General features: G+C 37.2%; 1 protein-coding gene across 16 annotated transcripts in view; it reads right to left on the bottom strand.

The window, feature by feature from the left end:
* SYNE1 (spectrin repeat containing nuclear envelope protein 1) overlaps nucleotides 1-17,314 on the bottom strand; it is a 479,099-nt gene that overhangs the window by 352,471 nt on the left and 109,314 nt on the right. For 13 of the 16 annotated variants that reach the window (XM_044243752.1, XM_044243801.1, XM_044243842.1 and 10 more), the window contains 4 exons: nucleotides 15,743-15,838; nucleotides 12,031-12,114; nucleotides 5,438-5,458; nucleotides 4,872-4,964 (listed from right to left, as the gene is read on the bottom strand). In XM_044243752.1, the coding sequence (XP_044099687.1) occupies nucleotides 4,872-4,964; nucleotides 5,438-5,458; nucleotides 12,031-12,114; nucleotides 15,743-15,838 (294 nt within the window). Of the gene's footprint in view, nucleotides 1-4,871; nucleotides 4,965-5,349; nucleotides 5,398-5,437; nucleotides 5,459-12,030; nucleotides 12,115-15,742; nucleotides 15,839-17,314 lie in introns of those variants that run through there. The other 3 variants (XM_044243785.1, XM_044243818.1, XM_044243882.1) reach the window with 2 other exon arrangements.

The raw sequence follows: 17,314 nt of genomic DNA, 5'->3' as shown, positions 1-17,314 counted from the left end.
CTCCTTAATTTCTCTTTCTTCTGTCTTGCTGTTGGTGTACAGAAATGCAACTGATTTCTGTGCATTGATTTTATATCCTGACACTTTACTGAATTCCGGTACAAGTTCTGGCAGATTTGGAGTGGAGTCTTTTGGGTTTTCCACATAACATATCATATCATCTGCAAAGAGTGATAGTTTGACTTTTTCTTTGCCGATTTGGATGCCTTTAATTTCTTTATGCTGTCTGATTGCTGAGGCTAAGACTTCTAGTACTATGTTGAATAATAGTGGTGATAATGGACACCCTGCTGTGTTCCTGACCTTAGTGGAAAAGCTCTCAGTTTTTCTCCATTGAGAATTATATTCTCTGTGGGTTTTTCATAGATGGTTTTGATGATATTGAGGTATGTACCTTCCATCCCCACACTTGGAAGAGTTTTGATTAAGAAAGGATGCTGTACTTCGTGAAATGCTTTTTCAGCAACTGTTGAGAGTATCATATGGTTCTTGTTCTTTCTTTTATTAATGTATTGTATTACATTGATTGATTGATTTGTGGATGTTGAGCCAACCCTGCAGCCCAGGAATGAATCCCACTTGGTTGTGGTGAATAATCCTTTTAATGTACTGTTGGATCCTGTTGGCTAGTATTTTGGTGAAAATTTTCTCATCTGTGTTCATCAAAGATATTGGTCTGTAATTCTCTTTTTTTTTTTTTTTAAGAACCAATACATAGGTGTATTTAACTTTTTTTTCCCAATTTATTTATTTTCAGAAAAACATTACTCATTATTTTTTCACCACACCCAGTGCTCCATGCAATCCGTGCCCTCTATAATACCCACCACCTGGTACCCCAACCTCCCACCCCCCCGCCACTTCAAACCCCTCAGATTGTTTTTCAGAGTCCATAGTCTCTCATGGTTCGCCTCCCCTTCCAATTTACCCAAATTCCCTACTCCTCTCTAACGCCCCTTGTCCTCCATGCTATTTGTTATGCTCCACAAATAAGTGAAACCATATGATAATTGACTCTCTCTGCTTGACTTATTTCACTCAGCATCATCTCTTCCAGTCCCGTCCATGTTGCTACAAAAGTTGGGTATTCATCCTTTCTGATGGAGGCATAATACTCCATAGTGTATATGGACCACATCTTCCTTATCCATTCATCCGTTGAAGGGCATCTTGGTTCTTTCCATAGTTTGGCAACTGTGGCCATTGCTGCTATAAACATTGGGGTACAGATGGCCCTTCTTTTCACGACATCTGTGTCTTTGGGGTAAATACCCAGGAGTGCAATTTCAGGGTCATAGGGAAGCTCTCTTTTTAATTTCTTGAGGAATCTCCACACTGTTCTCCAAAGAGGCTGCACCAACTTGCATTCCCACCAACAGTGTAAGAGGGTTCCCCTTTCTCCACATCCTCTCCAACACATGTTGTTTCCTGTTTTGTTAATTTTGGCCATTCTAACTGGTGTAAGGTGATATCTCAATGTGGTTTTAATTTGAATCTCCCTGAGGGCTAATGATGATGTAATTCTCTTTTTTGATGGGGTCTTTGGTTTTGGGATCAAGGTAAAACTGGTTTCATAAAATGAGTTTGGAAGTTTTCCTTCCATTTCTATTTTTTGGAATAGTTTCAGGAGAATAGGTATTGATTCTTCTTTAAATGTTTGGTAGAATGCCCCAATGGCCTTGGGCTCTTATTTGTTGGGAGATTTCTGATGACTGCTTCAATCTCCTTACTCGTTATGGGTCTGTTCAGGTTTTCTATTTCTTCCTGGTTCAGTTTTGGTAGTTTATACATCTCTAGGAATTCATCCATTTCTTTCAGATTGTCAAATTTGCTGATGTATAGTTACTTATAATATGTTCTTATAATTGTTTGTATTTGTTTGGTGTTGGTTGTGGTCTCTCCTTTTTCATTCATGATTTTATTTATTTGGGTCCTTTCTCTTTTCTTTTTGATAAGTCTGGCCAGGGGATTATCAATTTTATTAATTCTTTCAAAGAACCAGCTCCTAGTTTCATTGATTTGTTCTACTGGTTTTTTGGTTTCAATTTCATTGATTTCTGCTCTGATCTTTATTATTTCTCTTCTCCTGCTGGGCTTAGGCTCTTTTTGCTGTTCTTTCTCCAGCTCCTTTAGGTGTAGAGTTAGGTTGTGTATTTGAGACCTTTCTTGTTTCTTGAGAAAGGCTTGTATCTATATATTTTCTTCTCAGGATTGCGTTTGCTGTGTCCCCCAGATTTTGAACCATTGTATTTCCATTATCATTTGTTTCCATGATTTTTTTTTCAATTTTTCTTTAATTTCCAAGTTGACCCATTCTTTTTTTAGAAGGATGCTGTTTAGTTTCCATGTATTTGGGTTCTTTCCAAATTTCCTCTTGTGATTGAGTTCTAACTTAAGAGCGTTGTGGTCTGAAAATATGCAGGGAATGATCCCAATCTTTTGGTACTGGTTGAGACCTGATTTGTAACCCAGATGTGATCTATTCTGGAGGATGTTGCATGTGCAATAGAGAAGAATGTGTATTTTGTTGCTTTGGGATGGAATGTTCTGAATATATCTGTGATGTCCATCTGGTCCAGTGTGTCATTTAAGGTCTTGATTTCCTTGTTAATCTTTTCTTGGATGATCTGTCCATTTCAGTGATGGGTGTTAAAGTCCCCTACTATTATTGTATTATGGTTGATTTGTTTCTTTGATTTGTTATTAATTGGTTTATATAGTTTGCTTCTCCCATGTTAGGGACATAGATATTTAAAATTGTTAGTTCTTCTTGTTGGACAGACCCTTTGAGTATGATATAGTGTCCTTCCTCATCTCTTATTATAGTCTTTGGCTTAAAATCTAATTGATCTGATATAAGGATTGCCACCCCAGCTTTCTTTTGATGTCCATTCACATGGTAAATTGTTTTTCACCCCCTCACTTTAAATCCAGAGATGCCTTTGGGTCTAAAATGAGCTTCTAGTAGACAGCATATTGATGGGTTTTGTTTTTTTATCCATTCTGAGACCCTGTGTCTTTTGATTGGGGCATTTAGCCCATTTACACTCAGAGTAACTATTGAGAGATATGAATTTAGTGCCATTGCATTGCCTGTAAGGTGACTGTTACTGTGTATTGTCTCTGTTCCTTTCTGGTCTACTACTTTTAGGCTCTCTCTTTCCTTAGAGGACCCCTTTCAATATTTTCTGTAGGGCTGGTTTGGTGTTTTGAAAATTGTTTTTGTTTTTGTTTTTCCTGGAAGCTTTTTTTTTTTTTGTCCTGGAAGCTTTTTATCTCTCCTTCTATTTTCAATGATAGCCTAGCAGGATATAGTATTCTTGGCTGTATGTCTTTCTCATTTAGTGCTCTGAATATATCACGCCAGTTTTTTCTGGCCAGCCAGGTCTCTGTGAATAAATCTGTCATCAACCTAATATTTTTAACACTGTATGTTACAGACTTCATTTCCTGGGCTGCTTACAGGATTTTCTCTTTGTCCCTAAGACTGTAAGTTTTACTATTAGATGATGGGGTGTGGACCTATTCTTATTGATTTTGAGGGGGATTCTCTGCACCTCCTTGATTTTGATGTTTGTTCCCTTTGCCATACTAGGGAAATTCTCTATAATAATTTGCTCCAATATACCTTCCACTCCCCTCTTTCTTCTTCTTCTGGAATCCCAATTATTCTAATATTGTTTCATCTTATGGTATCACTTATCTCTCGAATTCTCTCCTCATTGCCCAGTAGTTGTTTGTGTCTCTTTTGCTCAGCTTCTTTATTCTCTGTCCTTTGGTCTTCTATATTACTAATTCTCTCTTCTGCCACATTTATCCTAGCAGCAAGAGCCTCTGTTATTTATTACACTTCATTAATAGCTTTTTTGATTTCAGCTTAGTTAGATTTTAGTTCCTTTATTCCTCCAGAGGGGCTTTTATTTCTCCAGTGTTTCTCTAATATCTTCCATGCCTTTTTTGAGCCCAGCTAGCACCTTGAGAATCATCATTCTGAACTCTAGATTTGATATGTAACCAATATCCATATTGATTAGGTCCTTAGCCTTTGGTACTGCCTCTTGTTCTTTTTTTTTTTTTTTTTTTTTTTTTTTTTTTGGTGTGGTGAGTTTTTCCCCCTTGTCATTTTATCCAAATAAGAATATATGAACAAGAGAATACAATACTAAAAAGATGGCAAAGACCCCAGAAAAATGTGCATTAGCCAAATCAGAAAAGACCCCAAATTGTGGGGAGAAGAAAGGGGGTAAAAAGAAGTTAAAAAAATATATATATTAGACTGGTAAATAGAACAGAGCCACCCACTTGATTCTGGGTGTATTTTGGTCTCTTAGAAGAAACTACTTCCCAAAATTTTAAAGAAAGAAAAACATATATATATACACACAAAAATAAGGGTAAACACAATGAAGGATTGGATATGACTGTAAAGATGAAAAATTTTTAAAAATTCTAAAAAAGGAGTTGGTAAGATAAGTTGGTTGGGAAAAAGAAGGAAAAGAAAGTGGAGAGAATTTGCTCAAGCTCCCCTTAATTCTAATAGGAACATAAAACTGGTCCCTTCTAGACAACAACAACAAAAATTTCCTCAACTCTTTCTACACCAATATTTTATCTCCATTGTGCCCTGCTCACTTTTCAGATTAAGTATCGATGTCACAGTTCTCTGACAGAGTTCCCTATATAACATCTTTGCAAGGAAGAAAAGGAAATTTTTCTGCTAACAAAAAACAATGTACATAGGAAAGTCAAGTTTCTGCTCACTTGAGAATCAACCCCAAAGGTAGGGCAAATGAGAGTACTACTAAAATTTCCACTACTACCTCCATCCATGACATTACATCAACTGAAAAGGGATCTATACAGTACAATACCTGGAAATATAGAATAATGGTCCACATCAATCCGAGAACTATTGATGGTCGGCCGTCAGCTATATCAGTGGAGTTAATGTTGACTAATTTAATCTGTTTAAAAAGAAAAACTGTACTAGTAATGTACTAGAAGATTATAGGCCATCAAATTATGCAATTATTAGCACTTTATTAGACATCAGTTGGACAATTTGGTCATGCCTCTATAGTGATACACAAGAGTAAGTTGGGTGAGCCATCAAAACAAACAAGTACATGGTTTCAGTGGAAATTTCAGGAGCATTCATTAGGTGCACACAATAAAAACATCCATAGAATGAATATCAAAAAATTGTTTTAAGTTGAAAAAATATGACATCATGCAGGAAATTACCAACAAAACATCACATAGGGAAAAAAAAAGGTTATTTTTTTACATTTAGAAGTTGACTGGAACTTAAAAGAAACTGTGATGAGTAGTTTAAAAAAATGCACTTACTTTGAAGTTTGTTACCAAATAGCATGAAACTTATGTTCTCTTTTACCTATAAAAGTCAGGAGTTAAAAATTCTAAAATTTGTACTAACCGGTGATCCTCTGTACATGGACTGACATGAAAAACAAAGGGAGAAGATGATATACATACATAAATATTTTTTTAAAATCAGAGTTATTTGTTCAAAGGGAATAAAAATGTCGGTATAAATTTAGAACAAGATTTGGGGAATACATTATAAAGACAAAAGAAAGCAAGAAATAATAAAGTAGAAGAGACCATTAGGGTTTAGTTCCTGACTTTTGAGCATTCCGGATAGATGTTAACCTGTCTACAGATGTCTCTAATTATTACCTTCCTAACTATTAAAACTGTTATTTCCTAAGTTCCAGCAAAATGGACATCTATCTTAGCCATTCTCGAAAGAATATGATTAACAACTGCTCACCATCATTTCAATAATCCCTAAACAAAGTGGGAAAAAAAAAATAAAGTAATCCTTAGATTTCTAGTTCAATAGTTCTCAGACAAGATTTAATACCTTGTGTTATTAATAATAAAGTTCAGAAGTTTGTAAATGGTTAAATCAGGCGTAAAATCATCCCACAAATACGTTACTCTGGAATAATCAGTTTAAATTTATGAGTAGAGTAAAAATTAGCACAAAAATCACTGTAAATAATCTGAAATATACCTATGAATGAAATTCATTTATCAGGTTTAGAGACAGGGAAAAAAAATTCAGAAATTCATGGATTACAGGCTTATGTGTCTATTTCTTTTAAACCTAGCGCAACATGAGACAAATAATGCATGTTTGTGGAAAACAAAGAACATCATTTTTTTTTAACCTTTTATGACAGAACCTATTGCAATGTCCAAAATCAATTACTCTGGTTTGCAGCTTCTCCAGAATTTTCTCCACATCCATTTTACTATCCACAGGACACAGTTATATAATACATGCTAATAACCATAAGATTAATATCTTCCATAAATAGCAGATTATTTATCTTTCCTTATACATCTTTCTTTTTAAAAATGATGAGTTGAATTTTTTACCTCACTATGAAGTTAACATATTGAACTTTTGCTAGAACCTGAAGCTATTTTGCTCAACTTCTGAAGAAGAAATGCTTTTCATAATTATTTTTTCTCTTAAAAACTGTGTGTTCCATAATGGGATTATGGAATTTATTCTTATTGGGCTTATGGAACTTATCCTATTAAATTCTTAATAGCTTAGGAGTGTGTGATGGGCAATAGAGACATTAAAAGAGAATGAAGAATTCCCAGGAACCAGAAAGAGAATGGGATCACATTGATCAAAGTCACCTTTGACCTGCTGACCTTGGGGGTACAGCTCAAGAATCTGCTTTAACAAAATCTCCAGGGTTTTTTTTTTTATTCTGATGCATGTCAATATTCGAGAATCCTGTACCAGACAACTGGTATGTATGGCCCAGGGAATCTGGGGAAATTTGATTTTGCAAGCTAGAGGCCCATATGGACAGATGTGTATTTCCCCCAAAATCACATGTTGAGGCCCTAATCCCTAGTTTGACCATATTTAGAGACAGGACCTTTAAGGAGGTAATTAAAGTCAGATGAGGTACTAAGAGTGGGCCCTAATCCAATAGAACTGGTGTTCTTATGAGAAGAAGAGATACCAGAGCTCTTTCTCTCTCTCTCCACACCCACACAGAGGAAAGGCCACAAGAGGACACAGTGAGTAAGTGCCTATCTGCAAGCAGGAAGAGACAAAGAAACCAACTCTGCTGGTACCTTGATCTTAAATCTCCAGCCTCCAGAACTGTGAAAAAATAAATTTCTGTTATTGAAGCCATCCAGTGTGTGGTAATGTTATGGTAGCCATAACAGATTAATACAAGGCCCACAGATACTTCCAAAAAATATTCCAATTATTGGGAATAAATTTCAAAAAAAAATTTAAATTAAAACTTCAGATTCCTCGCTGGAAATTAGAAACAGATGAATGGATCAAGAAGATGTGGTATATATACACAATGGAATACTATGCAGCCATCAAAAGAAACGAAATCTTGCCATTTGCGACAACATGGATGGAACTAGAGCGTATCATGCTTAGCGAAATAAGTCAAGCGGAGAAAGACAACTATCATATGATCTCCCTGATATGAGGGAGTGGTGATGCAACATGGGGGCTTAAGTGGGTAGGAGAAGAATCCATGAAACAAGATGGGATAGGGAGGGAGACAAACCATAAGTGACTCTTAATCTCACGAAACAAACTGTGGGTTGCTGGGGGGAGGGGGGTTGGGAGAAGGGGGGGGTAGGGTTATGGACATTGGGGAGGGTATGTGCTTTTGGGTAAATTGGAAGGGGAGATGAACCATGAGAGACTATGGACTCTGAAAAACAATCTGAGGGGTTTGAAGTGGTGGGGGGGTGGGAGGTTGGGGTACCAGGTGGTGGGTATTATAGAGGGCACAGCTTGCATGGAGCACTGGGTGTGGTGAAAAAATAATGAATACTGTTTTTCTGAAAATAAATAAATTGGAAAAAAAAAAGTATGAGAGAGAAAAAAAAAAGAAATTGGAAAGCTTAATGCATGGGTGCATTGCCACTTTATACTAGTTGCTCTCTACAATGAGGTGTAGAGTAAGTCATTCTAGCCATTGATACAGGCAGCCAACTACCTGCATTATTTAATAAATTACTTAAATAAATAATTAGATTTTAATAAAAATCCAGATTGCTGACTTCTCTTGTTTAATTGGAAAATCTGGGATCCCTGTGCTTGCATTTCACTGAGGCAACTATAGCTGGAACTGAATGTTCGCTTCCATCTTCTGGACAGGGCACAAAACTTGCTTAATTCTCCTGTTTCCATAATTAGCCTCTAACTCACATCATCAAGATTACCTATCTGATCTGACTTTGCAGGAACCTAAATTTATGTCGCTTGTCTACACTAAGGGAAGTTTTAGAAAAACTGGTCAGTGGTTGGCTCCTTGCGTTACTGTTTGGAATGACCTACATGGTACCTTCCTGGAGAAAGAAACTGGTGGAGATGGTACTGGATTTACTCATTAGAATCACATTTACACGGTTCCTATCAGGTTCCAATCCTATTGATTTATTCCTTAAATCAAGCCAGAATTCAAGGACTAAATTGATTTTCTATTATCTAAAGTAAAAAATCTAAATGAGGGCAAATTAAGTCCAAAGGTCAAATATGTTTGAGATATAAGTTCTTAGATGATAAAAATAAAATAAATAGGAAGGGGGGCGCTAAAGAGCCTCAAAAAACCTCATTCCCCCACAGTCAAATTTTATTACTTAGGGCTGTTCTGTGAACATGATCTTGTGTAAAACAAGTCCTCTGTGAAAAGAAGATTCTTTGGTCTTTTTTGTGAACAATGCCTTTATAGGTTAAGTCCTTAAATTTTCCCCAAGACATTAGCAAGAGGAGTTTTATTTTTATATTCTAGCCAATGAAGGATAGCTCAGAACAAAGTAGGACACTAGAGTTATAGAGGTAAAAATGGGAGACCCAATGACTTGGAAGACTATAAATATCTTGTTCGACATAGCTTTTTCAGCTTTCTATGAAAAACTCATGGAAGAATCTGGAAGAAGAGGAGCACTCCATTAATACTGATATTAGTGATCTGGAAACAATGTCCAATATTCTATAAGAAGCTAATACCATTTTTCTACACCATCATAACATTCAGAATCTCCCTTTGGCACAGAGTCTGCACAGCTGACTGGACTTTATATCATTTCATTGTACTACCAGCTGATCAACATATAAATTATTTAATGAACAGAATCAAGTATTTTTGTATTTTCTAGAGTTCCTGTTGTATGGAAAGTACTCACATATGCATTTGGGTAGTAAATAGATGAATTTATTATATATAGATTTTGAAGGAAATAGTTGAATCATTCTATTTCCTAGGGGTATCTAGATATCCATTTGTAAAGGTGGTTTTGGTACAGCCACAGACACCTGAATTCCCACAAGTTGGGAAAAGGCTAAATATAAACCAGTTGGTGCAACTGGTTTGCAAGGAAACATGGCAATACCTAACAAATCACATACACACTTTTGACCCTGCAATCACACTTTTAGGAATTCACCCAGAAAATACCCTTCTAATAGAGTGAAAGTATGGTTGGACAGCCAATCACTGCATCACTGTGTTTGAAAAATACTAGAAACAACATAAATGCCCCCTCATAAGAGAGTGGCTGAATGAACTCTGGCACATCCAGATAATGAATGCAGCTTTGAAAAAGAATGAGGAGGATCTCCATGAACCGATCTGAAAGATTTCCAGGATGTACTATTAAATGAGAAAAGCAAAGTGCAAGAATGTATTACAGGATGTTATCCTTCATGTAAAAAAAAAAAAAAGGAGCGTGTACGGAAATACATCTGCTAATTTATGCAAAAAAAAATGTTGGCAGAATAAATTAGAAGCTAGAGATTGGTTCCCTGAGATGAGATAGGGAATGAAAGGGAGAAAGATGGGAACGGAATAGTAAGGATAACAAGGGGTGCCTTCTTTAAGCATGACGTTTACTCTTGGAATCATCATAATGTCTCCCCAAAATAAAAACAATAATAATAATCAATACCAACTAGAATGTGTGTGTGTGTGTGTGTGTGAGTGAAAGAAGGCATTACTCAAAACTGAATATACCTTGGTTACCTAACTCTATTACAAAAGACTAACATAATCACACTGAAGGGAGTAAAAAAGAACAACAGTAACAAGTAAATCTGGAATAGTCTTTTTGACCGAATGCTATAATACTAAAGACCAAAAGACCTATACATACACACTGTTCTCCAGTGAGTATATCTGTTTCTCACAGGGGTGTGGCGAGCAACTCTTAAATAATTTTATGTCTATACTCAGATTAAAAAATGGGTGAATGCATTAGAGATGAGACCCAGGTATCTCATTGTCAGAGAAAACCGAAACACGTAAGCATGGAAGACCATTAACGAACCTTGTGGTATTGGACTGTAATCAGAAGCATCAGTTTAAACTCATGGTTCACACACACACACACACACACAGAAGGGAGGCAGGGGGAGACAGAGAAACATATATGCATATGCCTGGATTAATAAACATTCATATTTTCTAGATCTGTCTGTTGAGAGGGCCTGGGGGCAATGAAACGTCAGAAGCAATGAGCACACCTAGCACCCAAATGTCGCTCACTAATAAAAAGGAGAAATCTTGCTTAGGGAAGTGGTAGATTCCAGAACTGAAGCAGGGAAAATATCAATGTGGAAAAGCTGAAAAATATAAAATGAGGAGAGGAAAAATATAAATGAGGAAATGCCTGAAAAAGGATGGGGCTGGGGCACCTGGGTGACTCAGTGGGTTAAGGTCTCTGTCTTCAGCTTGGGTCGTGATCCCAGGGTCCTGGAATCGAGCCCCGCATGGGGCTCTCTGCCCAGCAGGGAGCCTGCTTCCCTTCCTCTCTCTCTGCCTGCCTCTCTGCCTGCTTGTGATCTGTCTGTCAAATAAATAAATAAAATCTTTAAAAAAAAAAAAAAGGATGGGGCCGTATTAAAAGAGTATAGGAGCCAGCCTGAAAGAAATCTCAATGGCCAAAGCTAGAACAATTTGAGTATTATTATCATTAATGGATAATAATAATAATAATTGAATTATAATTATAGAATAAGTCCATGCCAAAATAAATAGCTGAATAAGTAAACAAATGGCGGGGGGGGGAGGACAACCTTTACTCAGAGAACAATTTCAATTAATACATGTGAAAGGACTGAGGGAAACACAAAATCACCAGTAGGCAAACGCCACAGAAATAATTACTGAAGGCAATCAATGCTAAAATCAGTAAGCAAAGTTTGCCGAGAAGCAGAATATCAGCCTAATATCAGTTATCTCCCCTAAGTTATTTCTCAATTATAAAGGAAAAAATAGTAACTTTATCATTAAAAAAAAACACCGCAGAAAACCTTGCCAAGTGATTGAAGTTAACATCACCAGCAAGACTTAGCAATCCTAGATCTGCTAACATGATGCCTTGAGAAGAATACAGTATCACTTCCTTGGAATTCTTCCACAAGTGTATAAATAATCTCAATCGAATCTTGAGGAAACATCAAACAAAACCAAATTGAGAGACATTCTGCAAAAACAACTCTATTATCAAGGTCGTGGAGGACAAGGAAAGACAAAGTCATAGAGTGAAAGAGACCAAGAAGCCACAACAATTAGAGGCAAGGTGTGGTACTGGATTGGATCCTGGAGAGAAGTAAGACATTAATGGAAAAATGGATGAAATTAGACTAATGTCTATGCTTTAATGAATGGTATCACACCAATTTTAAATTCCTTCTTAAATAATTGTGCTATGTATATAGCACAAGTATATATATGAATATATGAGTGTGTACACACACACACACACACAAACACGTACTAGGTATGTAAGTTCTTCACATTACAGGAAGCTGCCCAAAGTATAGACAGGAAATCTCTGCCCTTTTTTGCCACTTTTCTGTAAATCTAGGATTATTTTACAATAATATGGAATGTCTCACTGTATAATTTACATGCAGTGTTTTTACTGCACAGCCAACTTGAAAAACATCAGTATGCCCACACCTTCTTCTTTAAAAAGGTGTTTTGTTTTGTCTCTTACCTTCCTTCCTTCAAGGAACTTGAGTGCCGTGCCAATATTGGCCACAGCATGGATTCGCTTCATACGGCGTCCTTGTTCACAAGGCTATAAACAGGAAGGAATAGGAATAAAAAAATGCACACACTAAAAATATAATTATAAGATGAATTTAAATGGATTAAAAATAGACTTGAAGAATATTCAAGAACAACATCAATTTCTATAAAGTTTAGTAGAAACACAAAGGAGCATTATCGCCACAGCAGCTGGAAGGTACACTAATTTACTCAACAAAGACTCATTCCCAGCTCATCTGTTGATATAACTGCCTGTCAGGTTTCTGTATGCCAAGAGCAGAAATTTGCAAAATTCCCATGTTGCCTACTGAGACCGTCCCTCCTACATGTGAGGAAACACTTATATGAAAAGTGCTCTTGGTACATACGTGCATGCGGTTATTGTAAATCAAGCTGCAATGAGCAACGAGCATGGAGTTGCATGCATCTTTTTGAACTGGTGCTTGGTTTCTTTTATTGTGCACTCTCAAGTGGATTGTTAGGTTTCTGCTGAATGCAAAGTGTTAAGGAGTTTTTTAAGGACAGGGTTAACCAAATGGGTAAGAAGTAAGTTTCTCTGAAGTCCTTAACTCTTTCCTATCACTACTCTTATTCTAATTTTTCAATGACAATTCATCATATTCTTTGAAAAAAAAATCCTAAGTGCAAATTAAATTTAGTGTTCCTATATTTATGGGCAATTAAAGATATATAATCCCTGATTCATTTAAAGAGTAAATGTTCCACAAATAATAATCAAAGAATGTAGAGAAATCTAAGAACAGTAATTAAAAAATTAAAAATACCCTAAGACTTTAAATAAAATCATAGAGATTTCTCAAGAGATGCTGACAGCTCAAGGACATTAACCCATTTGGCTCCATTTCCCAGATGATAGCGGTCCGAGTCAGAGTCCCAGGCTACATGAACCCTGATGTTAAGCATAGTGTTCTTAATAGAGTTCTATTTTTGAGATATTATAGAATTCCTGAATAGTATTAATGCTCCTGAGAGAAATGGTCTTACCTACATTCTACCTTTGAAAACTCTAAAAAGATGCCAAGGATACTCATTCCTTCAAATGATACTTCTCATGTTAATGTGGTCTTGGACATAATGATGTGCACAAAATTTAAAAAACCATTTCCAAGGTTTATTTATAATTGCAGAGTAATCTCATTTCATGTAATTCAGAATCTTGAAGGCTCCCATATATAAATAAGAAAGGTTAAGTTGGAAATTGTCATTGCATGTCTCAGTTTTCTTACCCACTAAGTAAGAATGCTGAGATTCTTTTTGAAATGTCTTCTAGTTTCAAGGTCTTATAATTCTATGTCTGAATGAGTATGGCACTTAAACAGAAGTAAGGCTCTTATGTAAAAATATTTACTTTTTCTAGAATCATCTAGATTGGCAATTAAATGCCCATCAAGATTTCTGTACTTTGTTGGTCAAGTACACTGGCAAAATTATACTGATGCGGAAGGTTATACCTCTTTAATAACCAACTGAATTATAACAAAGGTTCCTTTAACCTTCTAGTAAAGAGCTTAATTCAGGAAGATAGATAAAGATGGCCAACTATATCTGGAAACCAAGGCTATACATATTTCAGTTTACTGACTCCCACATCTGGATGCCAATCCAGTTTATTTAGCTCATGCATATACTTGTATATTGCAGATTAGCTTTTCATACGGGTTTGGTTTGATTCCCCCAAAGCAGAGTCTGAGACAAGGTCTTGGGTGCATGTAGTTTATTGAGGAGGTGACTATAGGTAGTGAGAGTGAGGAGATGTATGGAGAGTGAGGCAGGGAAGAAGGAAAGTGCTTTTGAGGGTTCCCACTGCGAGCGACCGGGCCTCAGTCCTGCTGGGGACCCAAGCACTCTATAAAATATGTGTAAAATATGTCACAGAATTGTCCCTCCTACAAATTGCAGGCTGAGCATTTATTCATGGACTCCCATCTCCATTGGCTGACGGTCCTTAGGGATCACTAACCCTTCCATAGTTCAGGGCTGCCTTAAGCAACTTGTGCCTTTGATAAAAGCCAAGAGAATGGAATCCTGGAGACCTGTTAAGAGGACCTGAGGCAAGGTGCTACTACAGTGTGTGGGCAATGCCCTCCACCGTCTGAAATCGCACTCACTGAAGAGGGCAGCAAGCTGAGATGTCACAAGGGGAGCTGAAAGCATCCACCACAATATGCATCCTGTTAGATAAATGATTTACACAAAGTTATTATCAGTTCGTAATTTTCCAACAAACTCTTTTACAAAAGCTATTCTGAGGACTCTGCACAAAATTAACTGGAAATTGATGTTTAGGCAAAAACACTTAAAAAACTCAATTACCCAAGTAATAATGATGGTGTAGCTGTTGCCAAGAAGCAGTAGATAAAGAAAAGATGAGTACTCCCAATTTTGGACTCTGTGTCTAACATGTTAGACAATATTTTGAAGATTATTTCCTAGGTACCTTTTTGTAATTATGACAGACAACATTTATAAGTAGTTCATCTTTGCAAACTACTTACCTCTCTACTACTCTGAAATAATAAAAGATAAGCCAGAAAAATGAAATACAGATCTTCCTCAACTTACATCGGGGTTATACCCCGAGAAGCTTATTTTACGTTGGACATACTGCAAACCAAAAATGCATTTAATAGCTCTAACCTACCGGACATCAAGCTTCACCTAGCTCACCTGAAACATGCTCAGACCACTTACATTCACCTGCATTTGGGCAAAATCATCTCATATAACATACCTTATAATGGAGTGTTTAATATTTCATGTAATTTACTCAATACTGAACTGAAAGTGAAAAAGAGGAATGTCTGTGTGGGTACAGAATGCTTGCAAGTGTATTGGCTCTTTACCCTCATGATCACGTGGCTCACTGGGAGCTGCGCCCGCACCACTGCTCAGCATCCCGAGAGAGGACCATCCTGTGTGTCCCTAGCCCAAGAAAAGATCCAAATTCAAAATTATAAGTATGCTTTTTACTGAATGTGTCCTGCTTTCACACCACCACGAAGTCAAAAAGTCATGACATTGAACCACTGTAGGTTGGGGGCTGTCTGTACTTTATTATTAAGTAATGTAGAAAAAGACATTCTGTAGTTCACAGTCAATGTGCTTTTTTTTCACTCTGCTGGTTCCACCGCACCTAAAAACAAGCTGTTCCTGTGACACATGATTGACGATGGAGGATGTCCACAAGTGTATGGAGAATGTCATGCTGATTTCCAACTTAATTTTCAACAAACAGCTACATAAATACTGCACAGTTATGCACCAACAATCCTTCCCAAATGGAAAGCAAACACTATGAGCTGAGGTAGTGTTAATCTGCAAGTCATCGTCCTGGATGCCACACAGAGCCAGAAGACGAACATGACAGATTAATGACGAAATTCTTTTACTCTGCATTCTCAGGGAGCCACTATGATATAGAACATTTCAGATCCACTAAAGGTGTGTCGGAATGCGAAAGGGAATGTATTCTCAGCTCCCAGAAGTGGCTGATAGGCTAGCGTTTCCAGGGTATTACCAACTACAAGAAGAGAACTTTGTCTTACAGGGACAGCACCCTTTCCACTCCCAACTCCACACCCCCAAATTCCAAAGGGGGACAACTTGACAAGTGCGGTCATAGGAAAAGTCCTTACCAGTTTTTGCCCAGAGAGAACCTCCAGAAGAGCAAGCAGCTTAACACCATCTTTCATGTCTTCAAAAAGATCATCTACCGCCAGTGGGGGTTTCCGCTGTAAGATTAAAAAAACAAACCAAAAAAAGAATAAATGCAAAAAATGCTTCTCTCTCTCTCTGTCATACTTTTGCCACTCATTTTTGTGAAATCTGTAGGAACAATTTCTAAATACATGAATTATTTTGGATCTGATTGTCAATTACCAATTATAGGAGAAAAACAACCCTTTGAAGAGAAACTTCAAAAACCTCAGGATACTTAATGCTTGGGCTTTCATATACATACCAGCTTCTTTCTATAAAGGAATTTTTGCAAGGGTCAAAGAGATGTTATGGGGTAAGAGAAGGAAAATAAGTCACTATCAACATAAAAGATAAGAGAGACATTAATGCAGGGCCCAAACACAGAAGAGGAGGTGCCCCAGATAAACTATCAACCTCCCAACCTCACTGCCGGCGAGTACGTTACCACGGCTTACTGGAGCCCGTTCTCACCACAGCAACCTCCTTAGCTCAGTGGCCAGCTGTGGGAGCATTGCTAGCACAACTAGGGCTGCAGTTTGAATCTCCTGTGGGTGAGCTGGCCATGTCCTGTTGCACAGCCTGACAAATCCAGTTCGGCTGCCTTCAGAACGTGGAACTGAACCCAGAGGATCACAAGTGCAAGATTACAGACTGATCAGTACAAATCCATCACCACTACTGGAAAAATAAGTCAAAGCCCATTCTCCATTCATTGAGGGTTTTTTTTTTTGTTTTTGTTTTTGTTTTTTAATAAAGATCACTAAAATACCTATGTACTAGGCTTTGTCAAACCTTGAATTAAGGTCTCTCTTGGCTCAGAAGAAAGGGAAGAGGGGCACCTGGGTGGCTCAGAGGGTTAAGTGTCTGCCTTTGGCTCAGGTCATGATCCCAGGGTTCTGGGATTGAGCCCCACATGGGTTCTACTTCTTCGCTGGCTGCTCTCCCTGCTTGTGCTTGCTTTCTCTCAAAAGAAAGAAAGAAAGAAAGAGAGGGAGGGAGGGAGGGAGGGAGGGAGGAAAGAAGTAACAATGCTATTGTTCATGGTGAGTGGAGGATTGAGGTCTTCAGACTTCTCACAGAATGAGAGCTTTTCCATTCATTACCTGGGCTCAAGCTCTACAGTTTTCTGGTTCTCACTGAAACATGTTAAAAGCCTAATGCTGTATTTCTGACTTTATCCAATTGTCTTTCTTTTTAAAAAAGAAAAAAGACAGGTAAGTTCTATGTAGAGATATTTAATCACCAAATGTTTTACTGAAATGAGACTTTTTTTTCTCTACCCACTGATAGGGAGCATTTATATTTCTCCTATAACCGCATGAATTACGGTCCCTGAACGGCACAATTCTAATTTTAAATGCATTTTCTCTCTTTATAAAATGAACAGCTGAATACATTTTGTTCTCATGCTGTGAAATACATGTCCAAAAATAACAGAGTTTTCATTTTTTAGGCATTCTCTTTTATATTCCACTATTCACACTGCATATTATTAATATAGCAAAAAT

This window comes from Neovison vison, chromosome 1 (genome assembly GCF_020171115.1).
Source record: "Neovison vison isolate M4711 chromosome 1, ASM_NN_V1, whole genome shotgun sequence".
NCBI classification, from domain to species: domain Eukaryota; kingdom Metazoa; phylum Chordata; class Mammalia; order Carnivora; family Mustelidae; genus Neogale; species Neogale vison.
Note: the sequence above shows the minus strand (reverse complement) of the source record. Positions and strands in the feature narration are given on the sequence as shown.